General features: G+C 39.1%; 1 protein-coding gene across 1 annotated transcript; it reads right to left on the minus strand.

Annotated features, from left to right (window-relative positions):
* Positions 1–2030: 2030 nt before the first annotated feature.
* On the minus strand, positions 2031–14360 carry LOC140229176 (uncharacterized). Its single transcript, XM_072309441.1, has 3 exons — positions 13894–14360; positions 3988–4215; positions 2031–2229 (listed from the first exon to the last, which is right to left on the minus strand). Exons 1-3 carry the CDS (start codon positions 14358–14360, stop codon positions 2031–2033), a joined length of 894 nt encoding a protein of 297 aa, XP_072165542.1.
* Between the last annotated feature and the right edge of the window lie 5654 nt (positions 14361–20014).

A 20014-nucleotide genomic window follows, 5' to 3' on the forward strand; every position in this document is an offset into this window, starting at 1 on the left:
ACATACAGATTCATGCTTGCGTAAATGTATATGTATGAGATATTGATGAACAGATAAGTAGAGATAGATTTTTTTAATAAGACATTACATGTGTTAGATAAAAGGCTTATACTAGGTATCAAAGAGAAGAATGTTCTGACATGTAGATGTGTGGACTTCAACTTAACTGTACTCCTCTGTTGCCCATACTATTCCTCAGTCTACATAGTCTCGTGAAGAAGTGAAAAGACCGTGAAAATCATCTCTGTCATGTATTTCCTATATCAACTGTATGAGCTGTATCTGTGTGTATCTCTTTATATGTGGGTTGCTTTGGAAGGCAGTAGAAGAGAGGGGGCCCATGATATGAGCTAAAAATAATTCATCCAAAACCACCTGTTACCCTGGTGACGGGAGTATCAGCATGTACATGATTGGATATCCGATTGGATCAGTCAGTGATTCAACAACTAAATCCACCCTGGCTGCCGTAAGCTTTGGTTTGTCGTACGTAGTGAAAAAATGATATTTCCTATGGTTCAAATATAATATGTACTGTTAGATATATCACGTGCTGTGGTATGACGTGGCGATGGAATTTAAGGTGTTCTGGGTACAAGTGAAAACAATAACTTTTAACTTCCATACTTATGACACATTCACACAAAAAAGGCAAAAACACACACTTCTAAACATGTTTGCTGTCGTGGAACAAGCCGCCTCAACAATGACTCGGCATCAATTATAAAAATGATTTCTCTCCAATATTTGAGCGCCACTCGGATTCCAATTTTGTCTCTTCATTGAGTGTATAATTCTGACCAATTCTTGATTTATTAAACTCTTCAACGGCCATGCATTGTTGATATTCTATGTTGACACTCGTGTGTTCATCTTTTGAGTTTAGATTGCCAGGTGTCATATTGATAACAAGCTTCAGCACTTACTGATCAATGGCCTGCGCCATTGTGGTTGATTTCTGTACATTTTTGTACACATATCATACCGCTAATCTGGCTACTACGATAGGGGCATTGAGTTAACGACGGGAACAGATGCGTATCTCTACTATACAATCAGTGTCCAGTGGCTTAGCTAGATAGAGAGGAAGACAGGAGATGATTACTTATTAATTTTTGTCACTGACTGATTTTATGTGATTAAACTCCACGTTTATCTATAAGTCTTGTAAAATGATTACAAATGATACATAATCCATCATGTGTGCAGTGGACGCAGGAAGAAGGGAATACACAACATAGGTATACATTTCAATATCGTTTCCATTTATTGCCAAAATGCAATGCACTGATAATTATTTTGCTGATTGATCCGTTACAAAAATTTATTTCACATATCATTTATTTACATCGATATAGACATACCCATTATGTGTAAAAATGTTCGGAAAATTATCCAAAGCAGCTGGAAAAAACCTTTTGAATAAATGTTTGTATGAAGAAACCACGAGTTCTAAGTGGTTCTATTAAAGATCTTTATTCCTAACGAATCGAGATTAACTTCATTTCTAAAGATCAGGGTTTTTATTTCCTTTTTGAACTGAACATTATGGGTTTTTTTTTCCAATGTCTTGAATTGTAGATATGCATTTATGAAAATTCCTTTTTGGACTTTGCATATCTTGCTTGATCTCAAACACTCACTGACAGGTTACCTGCAAATGGTCTCAAATGCAGAATTGGAAAAAAAAAAGAGTAGAAAAATAATGTTTGTGTCGAGTAGTTGTTGCCGTGTAGAGCAACACAGACACAAGTGGCTCCTGAACGAGCGTCCTCTTCCAAACTCGCAACCAACCACAAGCAAAACTGCGGAAGTTCACAGTATTGGATTCAAAAGCAGTAATGGTGGAAATTAGCCTTCAGTGCTGTTGACAAAGATCTTCGGTGTGCCAAATCCCGGTTGATCAACAGAAGAATGTCTTTCTTTCTTTTCTTTTTTTTTTTCTTCCAGTGTCTAATTAGATATTTTCATTGCATATTTCGATAGAAAGACAGTTCGATAGTAGCTGATGACGGCACGGGGTGTTCCAGTTAGACTTTGTATTGATATTGACAGATGAAAGACACCTCGGTTTCTACACTCGTTGTCACCCAAGTGTTGTCTGGCCGGTTGTTAAAGCTGTGCACTCCCTGTCGATGTGCGTTCTGCTGCGGTTGGTCGGGCTTGAAGCGGCTGAAAATTGGGTACCCGCGTGTGTAGAAAAACTCCGTTCCGTCAGCCCAGAAATAGCTGCAGAAGAGAAGCAGAAAGTGATGCCAAATCGTTTAAGTTTGCTCCACATCATAGAATACAATACTTTTCTTTTCACGCAGAATTCATATACCATGATTCCGTGCATCAAGCGAGATTAGCATCGGCTTTATTGAAACCTTTGTTGTAAAACTGAAAACTTCCAAATGTTAACTACAAGTAGTTTGAACTTAAGAGTTGTCACTGAAGTCTTCATATCAAACTTGCTATTTTTTTTCCCTGTGGTGTAAGAAAATGTAGTGTGGGAAGCATTGGTGTATATCATAACTACAGAATTATGTAATGCTCCATTACCTTAAAGGGACTGTACAGTACTGGTTGAGGTTGGGATTCATGTTTTGAACATTCCTTAGTGAGATAATGAAAAGCCTCTTATGGAATATGAAAGAGCATGTAATTTTAAGAAGGATTCAACGTTTATTTGATGAAAATTGGTTTTCAAATGGCTGAGATATCCAAAAAAGTGCTAATAATAAAAGGCGACATGCCACAACTTTATTAGGATCTCTTTGTTTCACCTTGTTTTTGGATATCTCAGCCATTTCAAAACCGATTTTCATCGAATAAACTTTTGATACCCCTTAGAACTGCATGCTCTTTGACATCTCATAGAGTGGATTCTGAATATCTCGCAAAACGTTAAAAGCTAAATCCTCACCTCGACCAGAACTGTACACACCCTTTAATATACAATCGGCAACTTTTAATCAACCAGATAAAACTGTACAGTGATGTACATTTGCAGAAAACCAGAAACTGTTGATGTTTGTTTAATAAAATACAGACATACAATATATTGTCTCATATCTTAACTAATTAATTTGCGGCGTTCAAAGTGCATTATTTTTTATTATGCACTATATATTACTGGTTCTGCGGAACACGACGTAGTGTGTCAAATTGACTTTTTGTGTTAAGTACGAAATTTCCAAGATTGACTGTATAATAATCGTAGTTGTTTTATCTCAAACTTGTGTTTATTAACTAACAGGCTTTCTTGTTTCTGTGGTTCAAATCAAGTAAGACGAGTCAGTATATGGAAGGCTCAGAGTATGGAGACTTTATAGTCATTACCAAAGCAGAAAATCTGCATTAATATCTAACTTTATCAACATTTCGTAATTATGGAGTCACAAATTTGAACCATTCCCCCTTCTTTTATGGAGTAATCGAAGAACTAGTGGTAGTATCGTGAAGGAATGAAGCATGTGAATAGAAGCACTGGATGCCAGAAATGGTGACGAAGTGTTATGCCTAATAACGATTAACCTTCTGTATGCCATATTTATTTCATGTCCATAGGCTTATATGTGATATGTGTGCATATTTGACTCACTAGCCAGAAAGGGTTAAGCATGTATAATGGAATAATGAGTATGAGTAATGGTGACGAAGGAGTAACAACAGCGAAATTGTATGAGCAATGGCGATGACGTAAGTGAAATTAAGTTGATGTTATGGATAGTCTTGTGGTGCTGAGTTAAGTGTAGTGGGTTTGAAATAAGAACAATAGCAATGGATAGCTTTGAGTCATTCGAATCTTAAGTTTGATGGACGGTGGTGGATTGCGATTCGTGTACACGAGTACTGACGAATGTGATGAGTCGCGCCGAATGGATAAGACATCACGAGAAATTACAACCAGGTTCAAGACAAGACAATGAAGCACATGTACCACATGTTCCGGCAACAGTGGTCGGCTTTCCTGATAAGATCGAGATCCTAGATGCGGCTTACCGATTGCTCTCTGGGTCAGATGGCAGCTCTGCTAGACCCATCCAAATCTTATTGTTGCCACCGCCGGTGTACCGGAGCCAGTTGTGTTGGAATCTGTTATGCTGGATATCCTTGCTGACGATGAGGTGACCCGGGGGTGGCCGAATGTGACTGCCCTGGATTGCTGTAGCTGAGAATCTTTGGCAAACTCTGTTGGCCTGATCGTAGGGAAGTCTCTGCCAGAAGTACCTGAGACAGACATACAGAAGGACAGACAGACAGACAGACAGACAGACAGACAGATAAATTGAAAGAAAGATAGAAGGAGAGGGAGAAAGAACGAGGAACTTGTCATTTTAACTTACAGAACACAAACCATAACTCGGTTATTTGCAACGCCTAAATAGTTAACATAGTGAACAATAGTTTTTTGTGTGTTTTTTTTTTCTAAAAGCAAATTTGTAATAAAAGTCGAAACTCTTATCTTACTTTACCTTCGCATATGAATAGTATCAATCATAACTATTTTATTTACTGGAATGGCCAGCCATCACATTATTGAATGTGCAAAAACCAATCAAAATGAACTTGAACCCTCCAAAAACAACTGTTAGTTTCATAAAACAAATGTGTAGGACGTAATATCTCATTATAGTCTCCGATCTGAGTTCTTTGCGTACATTCTCTACTTCGCAGGGCTAATGCGGATGTCAAAATTATAAGTCGAGGTAAATGATCAGGACCTACAGAGGGCGCTATGCTATAGGCAGTCGCAGTGCCGTAAATTGCAGCTCGAGTGAGTAATACTGTTCTTTGCGGCAAAGACGAAATGATGCTGTATTCATTAACAGAAATACGCTCCATGTACTGCAGTGGAGATGACAGTAAGAGGAATAATAATTATAATAACAAGAAAGATGGGTAGCTACACATATCTTAAATTGACACTTACAAAGAAAGAGTTGTTTTGTTTTTGTAGTTGTTTAAGTGTATGCCTGTTAATGAAATCAGTATTCTTTATATTGTAAACTGACTGTTTCGGGTGCACCAGGTGGGTTGGAAAGGATGGCCTGAGGGTCCAAGTCATTCAGTTGGCTCTTTCCAGACCCGGGCTGCCCAACCTGGTGCACCCTTACCACTCCAGTGTATGTTCTGATTTCGAAATATGTACTGTGATATTTGCGAATGAAAGCCGAATAAATGATAATAATAATAATAACAAAGAAGATATCCATTGGCAGTTTCAGAAAAGAATATGATGAGCTAGTGGTGTGTAAATTAGGATCGAGATTTCGAGGACAAGTTCACGGAGACCGCAGATATCTCTGTCTTAACATTTTATGGTGAAGATCCCTGTATCATCTTGTATCCATACAAACATCAATCTTCTGCAGTAGTTCTTGACTTTTTTCAAATAAAGAACACAGAGTGCATTCAGGTCTACGTTACTTTTTTACATAAACGATAATGCAGTGAACCAGTGGCCCAGGGGTCCCTTTTCGAAAATTCTTCCCCAGATTTTCATAATTATTTTGTGCGACATCGGAAAAAAAAAAAGGAAACACGAGCAAATGTATAAATTAAGCAAAGGGTTAGTTACAGGACTGCCTGTGGACAATTGACTACGATTAAAAATACAAAATTAAGCAACAACTGTCTGTTGATAACACTACAGGAAGCCGTTAGACGCATTGACCGCTTTGATGACAAATAACAGTGCCGTATATTAACGGCACTGACAAATAAGTGTGAAGAGCGCCATCTACGTTCGTCAACCCGATGGTTGCGTCGAAACTTTCAAGAACTTGCATACATCAGACGTGAATGCAAGAAACAAAGGGTTCAACCGAGACAGAAAGTTGATCTCGGGGTAAAAACTGAAGAAATGATTCTGTGGCAAGTCTTATAACAACACAATGGCTTCTCTAGAATGAATTAATGTGTCATTCTTTTTAAACTTAAGGGAAACACATTTTTTTTTTATTAATGTGAAGTTCAGAAGTTTACGGTAGAAAATAAAAAAAAAATAGTGCGATTTTTTTTTATTCATTTATATTATTGCCTTTTATCTTTGATCTGCAATCACGACGGCACAATGTTCTCTTGTCGCGTTTTTCTTTGCATTACAATATCGTAAAGTTTTCAAACATTAAGTGTTTTGTTAAATCGTCTTATTTCAGACATTTTTTTTTTTGAAGATACCAGTAAACATTCTGATTAAATCATTAACTATTGTGGGAAAGTTTAATACAGCTAGGCTGGAGGGATTCTGCCATCTGTAAAACAGGAGGCAAGTAATTTTAATCACCCCTGAATTCGTTTTTAAACACACGTTGAGCAGTCAGCATGATCAGACATGCAATTATTTCCAACCACGTTGACCAATGATTGCCTTTCATATTCATCTAGGATCAGTGTGTAAATTACAACAAGTTGTTGTTGTTGTTTTTTTTCTCTCTTTTTTTTTGCCTAAAATAGGTGAAGGCATTTCTTAAAAAGAAATATAGGAGAGAATTTGTCATTAATGCATGGATGTAGAAGCAGATAAAAAGAAGGTTGCAGCCTTCATACTGGATAAGAAGACTCTGACTACAGATCCAGGTTGTAAGCCTATCAATTCCTAGATCACTGCACCTTTAATTCATTTCTGTTTAAATCTTGTCTACAAAAAGTGTGCTGTGGCGCCAGGCTTGGTTCGTATGAGTCACACCTAAGTTTCCTAATAATCCTCGAAGGTTTATTTAATACGCGTTGATATGTGAACGCAGGCATGTGTTTGATTAACGTCGCACGTAGGAGGCGGTTCAAGATATCACACAAGGTGGAACTGCTTTCATATTTATTATAGCACTTGTGCAGAGAGCTAATGGTCAGCTAATTTTCATGGGCAAATCTTGCTATCTTTCTTTCAAGTATAGTAAACGCTACAACAGCAGCAGATTCTGGCAAACCACTCGAGTCCGGCTGCTATTTGATGACCACGTGTGTGTAGCTGGACTATCCTGATTATGTAATTACTATTTGCTACATCATGAAGAACGCCATATCCGTCGAAACAATAGCGTTACGTTGTGTAACAAAAAGCAGGGTGCGAAAGTCTCAGTTAACACATCGCAGCTTACATAGATGACTGCAGAATGACACTTCCTTTTTGGGTCCTGTGAGTTGTTTTTTTTTTCACATTTATTTTCTCATTCTTGTACCACTTACATGTGACAATCGTACGCTTTGTCGCATGCTATATAATCACAATATACACCGTCTGCCGTCTGTGAAATTCAACGCAGAGGGGGTGATTCCTACTCTCGATCCTCCCGCCTTGACAGTAAGAGTGTTCCACTGACACGATCACATTTGCTTGCTAAGAATGAAACAGACTGAACTTATATCTGATATTGCATTAACCGCCCCCCCCCCATTTCTTCCCTTGATATCTGTTTCAGATTGAGAATGAAATTCATGACCACTTTTTAGACTAATTCCTTGAAAATTTAGACACGTTGCTTCATGTCACCGTCAATCAGTAATCAACGAAAACTTGTATTAGGCTAAGCAATATTGAACATGAGGAATGTAGAGACACAATAATCAAGTTCAACATTATACAGCTTCCTCACTATGTGTATATCTAAAGGAGTTGAAATGCAGTTTATTCATGCCACACAGTCGATGAACGGAGAGCATAGTTAGCAAGATGGTGTTACAGCCAGACGTTTCCCCCAATCAGAAGCCTATCAAATCGTTCTCTCATTTTAGTAGAAATAATTTCAATTTTCTTTACTTTACAAATCTGGACTCGGTTTCCTTCTATCATATCGAACCTCTAGATGACGCATGTTGGCACTTTTCATGTGTACTTCAAAACAGTTTCCCAATATTTTAATCTTCGACTTATGGAGTCGTATAAAGTTGTCTTAATCTAAGTAAATTTCATTTATTATGATGTATCACATTCTTCGATTTTTGTTTTCTTTGGACTATTTTCCATTAAGTGACGCCTGAGTGTCTGGTGGCCTTTGCCTTTCGTCGAAGCTTTCAGCAGCTTAATCGGAAGGTGCGAATGAAATGTATTAGCAGAAGAAAGATCAGAAAATTTATGGACGCTGGAGTGATACGATCCGGTATACGATCGCAAAGAGAGAGGTCGGAAGACTCTGTCTAAACCTGCTATCAACCATCTCTAAGATTACAGGGATGTGATTCTTATCGCCGACGAAAGGAGAATAATGAAAGGCTTGTCACTGTAGGCATGGTAGAGCCCTTCAAAGGTACAACCATTTTGTCTGTCTCTTGTACACTGCCACGCGAACCTGTTTCCTATAATTTTTCGACAGCTAAGGATAGATCGCGAAGATGAACCCCCCTCGTATGTCATTTAAAGTTCCACAAATACGTTCCGCAAATTGAAATATTTTAGGCACCGCTGTAGAACACTGTGTCCCATGTTTTCGCGTCATCATCACCATCACGTGCCGTGAAGGAAGTAATAAGCATCGTTGGAATTTATGACCTCGGATGTGGCTGATTTAGGGGGAAAACATGAAAATGCCTTTCTTACATCATAGCTTGTGAAAGATATCTGTTCAAGACGTTGTGTGTCCACTGAGTAGACCTAACGAAAATTCGCGCTAATTTTGTTTTATGATACTTTCATCGTCATCATTATCCAATTTTCTTCTTTTCTTCTTCTTCTTCTTCTTCTTCTTCTTCTTCTTCTTCTTCTTCTTCTTCTCTCCTCCTCCTCCTCCTCCTTCTTTTTTTCTTCTTCTTCGCCATTTTCTATAAGTCTTTGTAAGTCTCTGTTTGCCTAAATGAGTGCCTAATCAAAATCATGACCTCAGGATAAATAAAAAAAAAAATGGCACGTGGTAAACACTGAGGTATATGACGTCCCCTTTATTACTTTAGTTCTATGATTGTATGAATGTTATATAATCTTTAGGTTACATTGCCCTTGTAGACTGGTAGAGGAGATGGTGACACTGTCGTAGCACTTACTCTCTGCGAGGAATTACAAATAGCTTAACCTTCCTCCTATAGATATAGAAATTACGTCTTAAAATCACCTCACAAAGTTGGAAATAGAAAATTCAAAGGAAGCAGGTACTATTTTCTCAAGTCAAATCAGGAACTGCACTCACAGTGTGTTTCCCTCGATTCTTGATGAAAGTTGTTTACCCTTGGCCTCTAAAAAAATAGCAATATCTCGGCATAAATCTTTATATGACATCGTCTCTCAGTTGTGACGATGATATGTTTCGTTTGCTTTTGTACATGTGTCTTTTGTAAGCACTGTTATCATATGGCTGAACTATGTATAGGGAGTACAAGTGCTGGGTAATAATTTATAAAAGTTTCTATTCGCACATAATTCTGCACATGGCCATTGCAACTGATTGTCATTCAGTTGCAACATTGAGCAAACATTATCATCGTGAATGCAAATTGTAACTCTGCCTTGTTTATTCCTCGTAATGATAGAACTTAACTGGTAATTAAAGTATTGAAATTCAAGAACTGATGGCCCTCTTGTATCACACAAGTGGGCCGCTACGAGGTTGTTCTTACAGAACAGCAGCAAGAACTTAGTCAAGTTCTGCCACCCTCGCTCAAGAAAACGAGACCTTATCGACGTCAACAGGGGGCTCGTCGCCTCGCGGAGCTACCTTCATCGCATTGTGCCTTCTCTTCTAATCAACATCATGACTCAGGCACACTTGTCAGGGGGAAAGGGGCCGCGGAGTTCGGGAGGTGAATTTTAGTGGTTAGAACTTTGGGCAAGTGACAAATATTTCAGGAAATCCATTACATAATTTTAAGCTTCAAAATCCACCAAGAAGATAGGCACAATAAGTGATTGGCTGAAATCAGCAAATTTGAAGACTTAGAAAACAACAGAAAAAAAAAACCCAAACAACAGAACTATGGTTAATTTGTTTGTAAGAAATAACAGTCCAAGAAAAGAAAAATCAGCTCAAAGAGTGGAAAAAGATCAGACTGAATTTAACGTTGAAAGAGGGAGAATGATAAGACGATGGAGCGTGCGTCATTGGACTTGAATTAGTCATATTTTCGATGCACCTTTTGGCCTCTATATCATTGTTTCAAACTCAAACCGCATGCTGTGATTACACGTTTAAGCCAGGGGGCCAATGTCACTATATTTGTCTCCTTCAATCCTTGGGTCCAGTTACCCCTTGTTGGTCTAGTTAGTGACGCAGACCCTCTGCATTCCTGCCCCATCACACTTCAAATACCAAAGATATCAATCCGCTTAATGTACCATGCGTCGGGTTCAACTTCAAGACTAGCAACGGCATTCCAGTTTATTACTTGTCAATATATTTTATGAAATACAACACCGTGAGGAAATATACAGAACACTGACATATTTTCTGAACTCGGTGTGTTATATTTATCACCATTAATTAAAAATATTTGTTTTGCAGCGTATAATATGATTTGCGTGTCATGTTTACAATATGATAGCGACATTTCAATAATTAAACCGTCAAAAGCTGTCTATCTGCAATCAGAAATTTCGATGACTCGAAATGTTTCGGCCAGTGTCATTTTCTTGACTCATCTATGCCATCTAATTTATGCAAAGGACTGGATACGAATGTCGTGCACTTCTCTTTTTGGCGAAGGTTGTTGTATGTCATTCTCGACAGGGAGTTATCAGCCATTCATGCGGTTTTTTTATGAATCAATGGCTTTGTTATAATTGACATTGGTGGTAATGAGTTTCAATAATTCACCCGTGCTCTCGCATGCAGTTCAAAAAGATTTTCTCTTCCACCATCTACACGTCCAGTACACAAAACGAGACTTACCAAAGATATTGCATTTAAATCAGAAAGAGAGACGAGTAGAGAATCAGAGATAGACAGACAGACCGATAGTCAAAGAGGAGAGAAGAGTGTCAGAGGGAGGTTTTTTTTTTTTTTTTTTTTTTTTTTTTTTGGTTACATCATAAAGGTTTTATCCGAAAGATCGACTCAATTAAGTGTAAATCCTCTTCAAGGAAACACTGCGCAACACTTCCAACTCGGGTATTAGAAGTGATCGTAGCACCTACGCTATTTCAATGACACTTGTTGAAGAGAGATTAACAAGCAAATACTGTACGTGACTCAAACTATCTTAGCACAGGAAATTTAGGTAAGGCTAAAACAAAATTTTCCAAGAATAATAATGTTCATAACAGTAATAATAACTGTAAGATTGATAATAATGATAATGAGTTCAAAAAATAGTCTTGTCTATCAGTTGGAATGGACTTTCTAACCTACAACAACGACAACAACAGGAACTGAATATTCACTACGTATTTAAAAAAAAATCGATTATGTTAAAAACTCTAGAAAAATGGTTGATCTAGCGCAGAAACTCACTAATTGAACTAACATTTCACTCAAGCCTTGCAGGCTCTGGACGATATCCAAAGATTATTAAACTGAATTCTGGACAATATGAGCCATGCGCTGATGTCCTATTACCCAATAGTCGCCTCAAAACTTGTCGTGAGTCAGCGGAACAATGCAATGGTCTTGGATATTGCAAAGTCGGCTTGTGGCTAACCAACCCTATACGTCTTAATCTCTACAGCAGTCTTACACAAAGAGGGGAAGCTAAAGGTAGTCTTCTAATCCCTCTCCCTCCACCGCAAAAGGAAACGAAAATGTTTTAGCTAAAACTGACTCTAAACAGCTGAGTGTTGCCATAATGGACTGTCGGTAGCGCGTCTGCCTCCAGGTCCAGTGGACCCGGGTTCGATTCTCAAGTCTAACTGACTAAGTTTCTGTATAATCATCCCGTCCCCTCTAATAAGAGGCAAAACACTTTGTCCCTCGGATAGGACATTAAATGGAGATCTCATCTCTGAAAGATCGAGTCAAAACTCGAGCACGTAAAAGATCCCGCCCATTCAAAAATGGCGAAGAGCAGGGTACACAACCTGATAAAGTTGTCCCACCTGACACCCAGCTGTACCCCATGTAAGAAAAGTTATTGCACCTGAATATTGGCTATCCAACCATCTTATCAGATGAAAATGAAACAAACAATGACGGCTAGTTTCTATCCTGCTCCATCTGTCGTTTCTCTAATTTGTATCACTTACATAATATTATCACACAATACCGTAAGAAACAGTTGAGTTTTATACTTCTAAACGGTCTCAAATAAACCCTGACAGATTGCACTGGCTTATGCGGACAAGACAAACAACTATCCAGTTTCATTCGCCAGAAATTTTAAGAAACATAATGTCGTGAACCATTAATTTGTCGATTCCTTGTCGGTGTATCGATACAAGATTATGGCAATGCTGCAATACCTATACTATGCTCTTACAGAATTCATTTATGATATTGCGTGTAAAGTTTGTGAATTGTCACATGGCATCGATTTTGTTGTTGTTGTTGTTGGTGGTGTTGGTGGCTGGTCTTTTTTTAAAGATAAAACTGCGTACAATTTCTGTTTGGTATATGATGTGAAGGCAGGGTGGAGGATAATCAGTCATTGCATTTACATTCAGTAATTCATCCGTTGTAGTAATAAATACGTCACACTCATTTTCATTTACATACTGATGATGTTGCAGCATCAGTGTAACGATCTCAGGAATGCCATAACAAGAAAACAACCACGTGTTTGATATTTTCTTGTCACTTAACTTTCCCAAACGTAAATATTTCTTTGTTTCAAGGGATCAAAACTATTTAGTCCACATACTATCACTGTCAGGGCAAGGAAGTGAAATGACAAGAAATGATGAAAGTTTCGAAACAATTGAGAATGTTGAGATTTTTGAGAATGTTAACATAGTTCAAATTAAAGAGCGCTTTTTTCAGTGAGTGCCAAAATCGTCTGCACAGACAAAGTGTTAGTATAAAAAATGTTGTTCCCTTTGCGGATCTCACCCAATCACAATGAAAATCCAAATGATAATAGCCGGGTAAGACGTGAGTGTCTTAAGGTCTTAAGAGGAGTCTTCCTACCACTAATTGGTCTCCCGGAAAGTGTAGTGTGGCATCCCCAGCGATAGAGGAAAGAGTTGCCATCTTCCCGCCGTTCACTCTGGTGTTCGTGTGATTAAACTTGTCTGGCACCCCATATAATGATTAAAGTGAGAACCCTGACAGCAACCCACCGCGCCGCGGAGCATGACTCATGAAAAGTGATGATATCACAGTCATTTTCTTCTTCCTACCACATGAACGCAACGGCTCCCTTCATTCTGAACATTTCAATATTGTCCATGTTTAGCGATCTGTCCTCCCTATACTCCTCGCGCATTTTTTTTTTAATCTATAGGCCTACATTTCTTTCGTTCAACAATCTGATATCATGGACATGCTGAAGTTGTTACTTTCATAATATGATTTTTTTCTTCTTTTTTTTTTCAGCATAAGATCGGATTTTAAGATGCAAGTGCAAATGTGCATCCTGGAGGGATATTCCCTCCAGTACGGGGATCTGAACAATTGAAATTGTGGGCATGAACTGTTAAATAATCACCTCAGATTATTGCACAAGGATTGTTCTCGCAAGATGGGGAGCAGAGTCGGTTCAAGCTCCAGTGCGGTTTAATTCACAATTTAAGTTAAAATCGAGTTCCTTATTTTATACTATACGAAACTTTTTATTTCATTTTATTATTTTTTATTTATATTTCACAGATGAAAATGAGATGTATGACAAATGCGCCTGCACGTATTCCCAATCCATGAACAATTATTAGTCATCGCTGCTTCGAGATTTTTTGGTTAGCAACTGCCAGGCGATCCCTTCTCTGTAGGCCTAAATACTAAACTTTTTGCTATTCCTTTCATGGAATTTACGGAGCTATGGCGATAAGACTTTGAACAGAATGTGATAATACGCGTTCAAAGAACTTGAAGATTAGTGCAATAGACTTACTTGTAGCAGAAATTTCCAAAGTTAGTCCATCCTGGTCTGCAGCCGAGGAGCGGTGGGTTGTTAGGTCCGAAGCCAGGTCCTCCTGGACCGCCGCCTGCTGGGAATCCGGGTGCTCCTGGTCGGGCTCCTGGGAAGTTACCTCCAGGACCACCCTGTCCAGGAAAGTTTGGATTGCCCTGTCCCGGGAAGTTGGGATTGCCCTGTCCAGGGAATCCACCACCTGGGTTTCCTTGCCCTGGGAAGTTACCACGGGGACCACCTTGGCCGGGGAAATTACCACCGGGACCACCTTGTCCTGGGAAGTTACCTCCAGGACCACCCTGTCCTGGAAAGTTTGGATTGCCCTGTCCCGGGAAGTTGGGATTGCCCTGGCCAGGGAACCCACCTCCTGGGTTACCAGGAAATCCTTGTCCAAGCACATGACATGCTAAGCTTCCAAGTAATAACGTTAGCACAAGGGTTCCCATGTCTTCTGCAGATTGTTCGCAGGGGTATGCCAACTAGTACGTTTGACTGAAGATAGTCACCGTGTCCTCTGAGATACACAAGTCCTGTCTTGGGTCTAGCTCCTTCGGTCTGCTCCTGCTCGTGGTAGCGATCCAGGCGTAATGAAGTTCGAAGCCTTGTAGAAGAGACGCGAGATGGGGATGGTTGACTCTTCGCGAGCTGGGAGGGGGGACAGTCAGGGGGAAACAGGTGCGTCAGAGTGCTGCGCGAGAGTTGAAATTTTCACGGCATATTAGTCTACATGAGTAGACCCTTGTGAATGCAGATGCGCGCACTATTGTTTGATAAATTGTACTTAAAAGTGATGGGGGTAGGAAGAGAACAACCTCTCTTAGATACTATGGATGACTTTGCGAGGTATGTGCCTGTATATGCCTATATAGCCTGCATGATTGCGGTGTATTCTAAACTTTCTTTTCTGAAATCGACTTATTCTAATGCAGCATTCCATTTAAATGTAACACAAAGATTTGTCCCAACCGTAGACCAACATAAGTGACACATTTTATACTGTATGTATATTATGTAATCATATTGAGAGGGAAGTAGGAAGTAGATTCCCAGCGTCCAGAATTTAATGTGCCTCTTTACGAAAAAATCAACACTGTTCTTGTGGTCGTCGATAGGAGAGCGGTTATGCCTTTAGGGACAAATCCTGTGTAATTCATATGCAGTGTCTGAACGATCACATACGCCATTTGTTACAGTTCAACAATTTTAAACTCTTGCTATAGGAACTGTTAAATATGATGGGTAAAATTTGAAAAGACACTTTCACGGTCTGCTCTGAGAGACTAGCTGTCCGTTCCCGGGGAGGAGCGTCGGGCTCCCTAATTGGTTGACGGAAGGCGTGTTTTGTGAAGGGAATTCGCCAATCATTGCTGCCGATTTTGTATGAATATATGCAGAAAACAAATGAAAACTTTGGACTTACCATCGGTACAGCCCAAATGGCTCGCCATCAGTACCCCTCCCCCTTCCTCTAAATCAGCCCAATATTCTGAAGGAGCTAATCCCCGCCATTTCTGCATTTCGTTAGATCGCTTTTCTAAGTTTTGGTTACTAAATTTAGCATGGACAGGGCCGCAGCCTGCACGCGACATATGATGCAGATTATGTAGGTCAGACTGTGTCCTTTAGTCTCCTTTCCCCTTAAAATCCTCTATCGCAAGATTTTCTTATCAGAATGGAGACTGTATTCATTTGGACTATCTATCCCAGCGCCTGAATTTTAATCTCGCTACGAAGTTTTTGACGGTTTTTGCAACCTTTGTTTGTTGTAATGTTTCAGGTGGTAACTTTATGCAATTTTGCGAAGGTCAGGAATGGGCTCAGGAACATCTGAGTCGTTATTTAGTGGTGATCCAAATTACCTTTTGGATGCAGGTATTGTTCAAAGGACTCTTTTAGCACTAAGACACTATATAGGTATCAAACGTAAAGTCATAAAGCAATTAAACTATTTCATAACCGGAGAATATACAGAATGATGATTATTAATGTGGGCGAAAATACAGACAAATTTATAGTAAATATTCTATGACACCACAATGTCTGATCCGGATACTTGTGCTGCTCTGTATGTGGCACCCAGAATTTACTACTGTTTTCGCTCTTCCTTTGAATGAAATTTGATTCGGAAATCAACATACTATGGAAATGATATAGAACTAAACATTGGGGTGAATGTTGTTGATCATACAACAACTTCCAAAACGAATTTATGGACATGGCATTTGAAAACAAAGGACATACTTATTTTGCTTTTACTTTTATATCGATTGTCATATTATATCCCATTTACCACGACATCATGGATAGACTTAACCGGCCTCTCACGTTTCCTAGTAATATGCATTTCTCTGTCTGTAATTGATATTTCTGCCTATCTAAAACAGCTTTATGAAGCACCATATTCAGAAGTGTTAAAAAACTCCCAGTTTATCTTAGAATATTTCTAGTAACATACAAAATAACTAGTGAAAATTTGAAAGAAAAACAAAAATAAATAAGTAGGCCGACTAGATACAGTATTTTGGCAATATATATTCTATGATAATTCCATCACGAAATGAAATTTCGAATGTTGTATGCGTAAATTCACAGTAAAAGAAAACGAAAGTTTTCTTACCGTGTTGAATATAGTAACCATGGTGACGAAGTTCTTGAAATACATATACTGCTTAAAGGTCTCGCCAAGGACATCGTCCTTGTTATAGAAAACAACTCGATCAAAACACGGGTAGGGATTGGAGTGCACTGTATATAGGTCAATGTGCTCAATTTTAGATGCTCTAGCGACATTAATAGCATCTGACATATATTATTATTCGATGTAACTCAGATACTTCCAAAATTCGACTTCCGGATGCCTGCGATGAGCCAGACTGTGCTTTATTGTTATGATACACCCACTGACGGTTTTAATGTTTTTCCGGTTAGAGAATTGGGCTGAAAAGTGAGTGTACTTTATAAAACATTGTCAGTATGAATACCCTTCCCCCCTCCCAGAAATATTGATTCCAAACGCGTTCCTAGCCTGGACCCTTGACTCTATTGAAATGGCGTTCGTATGAAGTTTTTACTTCCCACCACCATGCTACTACCAAGACAATGCTTTCGAATGACTTATTTTTTTTCACTTATCTGTGGTTTGTTTTTAATGCGTTCCATATTTTGAAGTAGAACTTGACGCAAAATATCATTTGATGATGATTGATTAATTAAAGGAAGGTACGGTTGATAACAAATACCCCTGTTCAGTGTCTTTTTCTCGAATGCGCACTGTGGCTAAACCGCTGTTCAAATTAGCACGTTCTCATAGTCATATGCAGCAAACCCCCATTTAAAGATACACATTGATGCGGCATCATATATTGATGAATTTAAAATTGTCGTTTCTTATCGGAAAATACAATGAAACGAGTCTACATGTTACATGAGAGAGTCACAGCTCATGCACGTAAAAGATCCCGCTTCATTCATTCAACGCAAAGAGCAGGGTGTCTAACCCGGTGAAGTGGTCCCACCCCACATCCAACTGGACCCCATGGAAGACCAGCTTATTGTAGCTGAATATGGGCTATCCAGCCATCTTCACAGATGGAAAATGAACAACAACAACAACAACAACAACAACAACAACAACAACAACAACAACAACAACAACAACAACAACAACAACAACGAATATAATTTATTGCAATTCATCTTTGCGCATTGGGAAGGCGAAGGGGAGGGGACAATGGGATAGGTCTTGAAATGAGTAAGTGTATTGCTCATAGTGTGCTGCATCCTACATAGAGTCCCTCATGACATCACAAACGCCTTGAGTCGTTCGTAAGCTCTGACTCACATGGAGTCTGTCTTATTGCTACCCTGGCTGAATATGGGATTACTCAATTCAACAGCTATGGTTTAAGCTATACGTGATCGCACGTCAAGAGAAAGAAAAATGTAAGGAAACACAAAGTTTTGTTCCTGCTTTATTCTTCTCCTATCTTGGGTGTGTCTGCGTAAGTTCTGCTTTCTCTTCCTGGGCCCGATGCTTTTCATGACATGGTGATGGAAATGTGCTGATCAGTCTATCTTCCATACTCACATTCACCATTACAAGCGTCATTCGACAACGATTCCACGACTTACCCGAGGGAACTGAGTTTATAGCGATCGAAGTACAACGTAGGCCCTACTTCTGTTTGTTTGTTTGTTTGTTTTTTTCACTGCTATTCTTTCGCTCAACCCATTTTTAACAAACTTGATAATGGCATGTGCAAGACAAATCTCATGAATATTCAAAAAGCCTCGATAGCTCGTGGGGTTGACTATAGCAAGAAAGAACAGGAGCAATTTTCCTCAGCCCTCGTTGAGTGGATAGTATACGGTGCTAAAACTGCAAGTGAAAAAAGGAGCTGGGAATAGTCCGCGGAGTTAAGAAAAATCAACAGAGAACAGGGCTTAAGTCGAAACTACTGCTGCTATTTAATGATTCAAAGTACATGTAGTGAAATAAGTAAATGTATACATGGACACATTGGCAGATGGTGTAAGTGGATAAATGAATAAAACCTACCTCGGATAGAATCTGTAATGAAATACTTCCCTCCAACAGACAGACTCTTGCCAATCATTCTTGGCCATACAATTCCAGGCACTGTGATAACCATATACTCCTGGATTAAGATGGATATAGTGGGGAAACCATTTTTCCAGAGTTTTCTCTCCCCCCCCCCCACCACCCCTCCTCTCTCTCTCTTTATATCTTCTCTTAGACTGCTTACACGATTAATATTTATTCATATACATGCCTTCAGCACTGGGGAAAAAGATTAGCTATTTCCATTTTGTTTTCCTTTAACCAAAATGCACTTTGCAGGGAAAAACAAGGGACTCCCCCTATACAGTCTGAAAACCCCAAATAGGTTGCCTCACTACACCAATATCCGTGGTTTTAGGGTAACCGTTTTTGTTGTTGTTGTTGTTTTTTTGTCATTAGCTTGTATCCTAGTCTGTTAACCCACGAATGCCTTAATCCCCTCATTAACACTTGTCGCTTAGTGTGCGATTAGTGTTACATCCTGTAAAATTCTGTCAACCTGCTTTGCTTTGGAGAGGGGAGGGGACAGGGGAGGGGATGTTAGTTACACAGGCAGCGGTCACTATCACTTCAGGAAATGACGTCACCCTTGTTGTCTGTAGTGTTATTACTGACTTTCAGCTTGCAACATCCAAATTGACTTCTTTAGACGCCAATCTAATCTCACTGCAATAAATTCGAATTAACTTTTACTGATATTAAGTGATAACTTCCTAACTATCTGAATACGATTGCCGGTCAATAGTCTCGAGTTGAAGATCTCAGAAGTACCTCAAACCAGACGGATAGGCAAAATGAACAAAGTGCAACAAAAATTTAGCAAGCCACATTAATCAGATTTAAGTTCCAACGCTTAAAAGGAGAATCCATAACTATTGGAGTAATCTCCTGAAGGGTATTTTGTTCTTACATGTTCGTGTATTTTAAAATAGAAGTGATAGAGAAGGGTTATTTCTGTCCAACAGCAATAGGGGTCCTATACGCCGCCTATTTAGAGTCACTGTTAATCAGTTCAGTTCGTCTGTAATATTTCAAAATTGATAAGATCTATGCGTGTAATTGCATCATATCAAAGAATAGGATTTTGAGATATGAATGCATCGTGTTCACACATCGAAAAGCCCCTAATAGAGAGAGTAAATTATTGATGGCGACAACAGAAGCAAAACGGTGCTTTACAAAGTTATCCCCCATTACAACTCTTGATCTAGCTCTTTATGTGCCACGTTACAATTCGCACCTCCGACTCAGTCGACAGCGTGCCAACTTCGCATATACCGATCAAACGCACAAACCCGCCCAAACCGATCGATAAATCGCCAAATGCCGCAGTACAATGAAAGCGTTTCTCGATCGGGATTCCGTTCCTCTTACATATAGTTTGCATTTTATGTGGTGATTGACTAACAAGCAGTGTTTCATGCTGGATTTGCGTGCAAATTCTAAGTTTCTGTCACTGCTTTGTTTGCAAAAGCCATACATTTACGGTAATGTAGCTACTGGGCATTTGAAAGAAAA

This window comes from Diadema setosum, chromosome 5 (assembly GCF_964275005.1).
Source record: "Diadema setosum chromosome 5, eeDiaSeto1, whole genome shotgun sequence".
Taxonomy (NCBI): domain Eukaryota; kingdom Metazoa; phylum Echinodermata; class Echinoidea; order Diadematoida; family Diadematidae; genus Diadema; species Diadema setosum.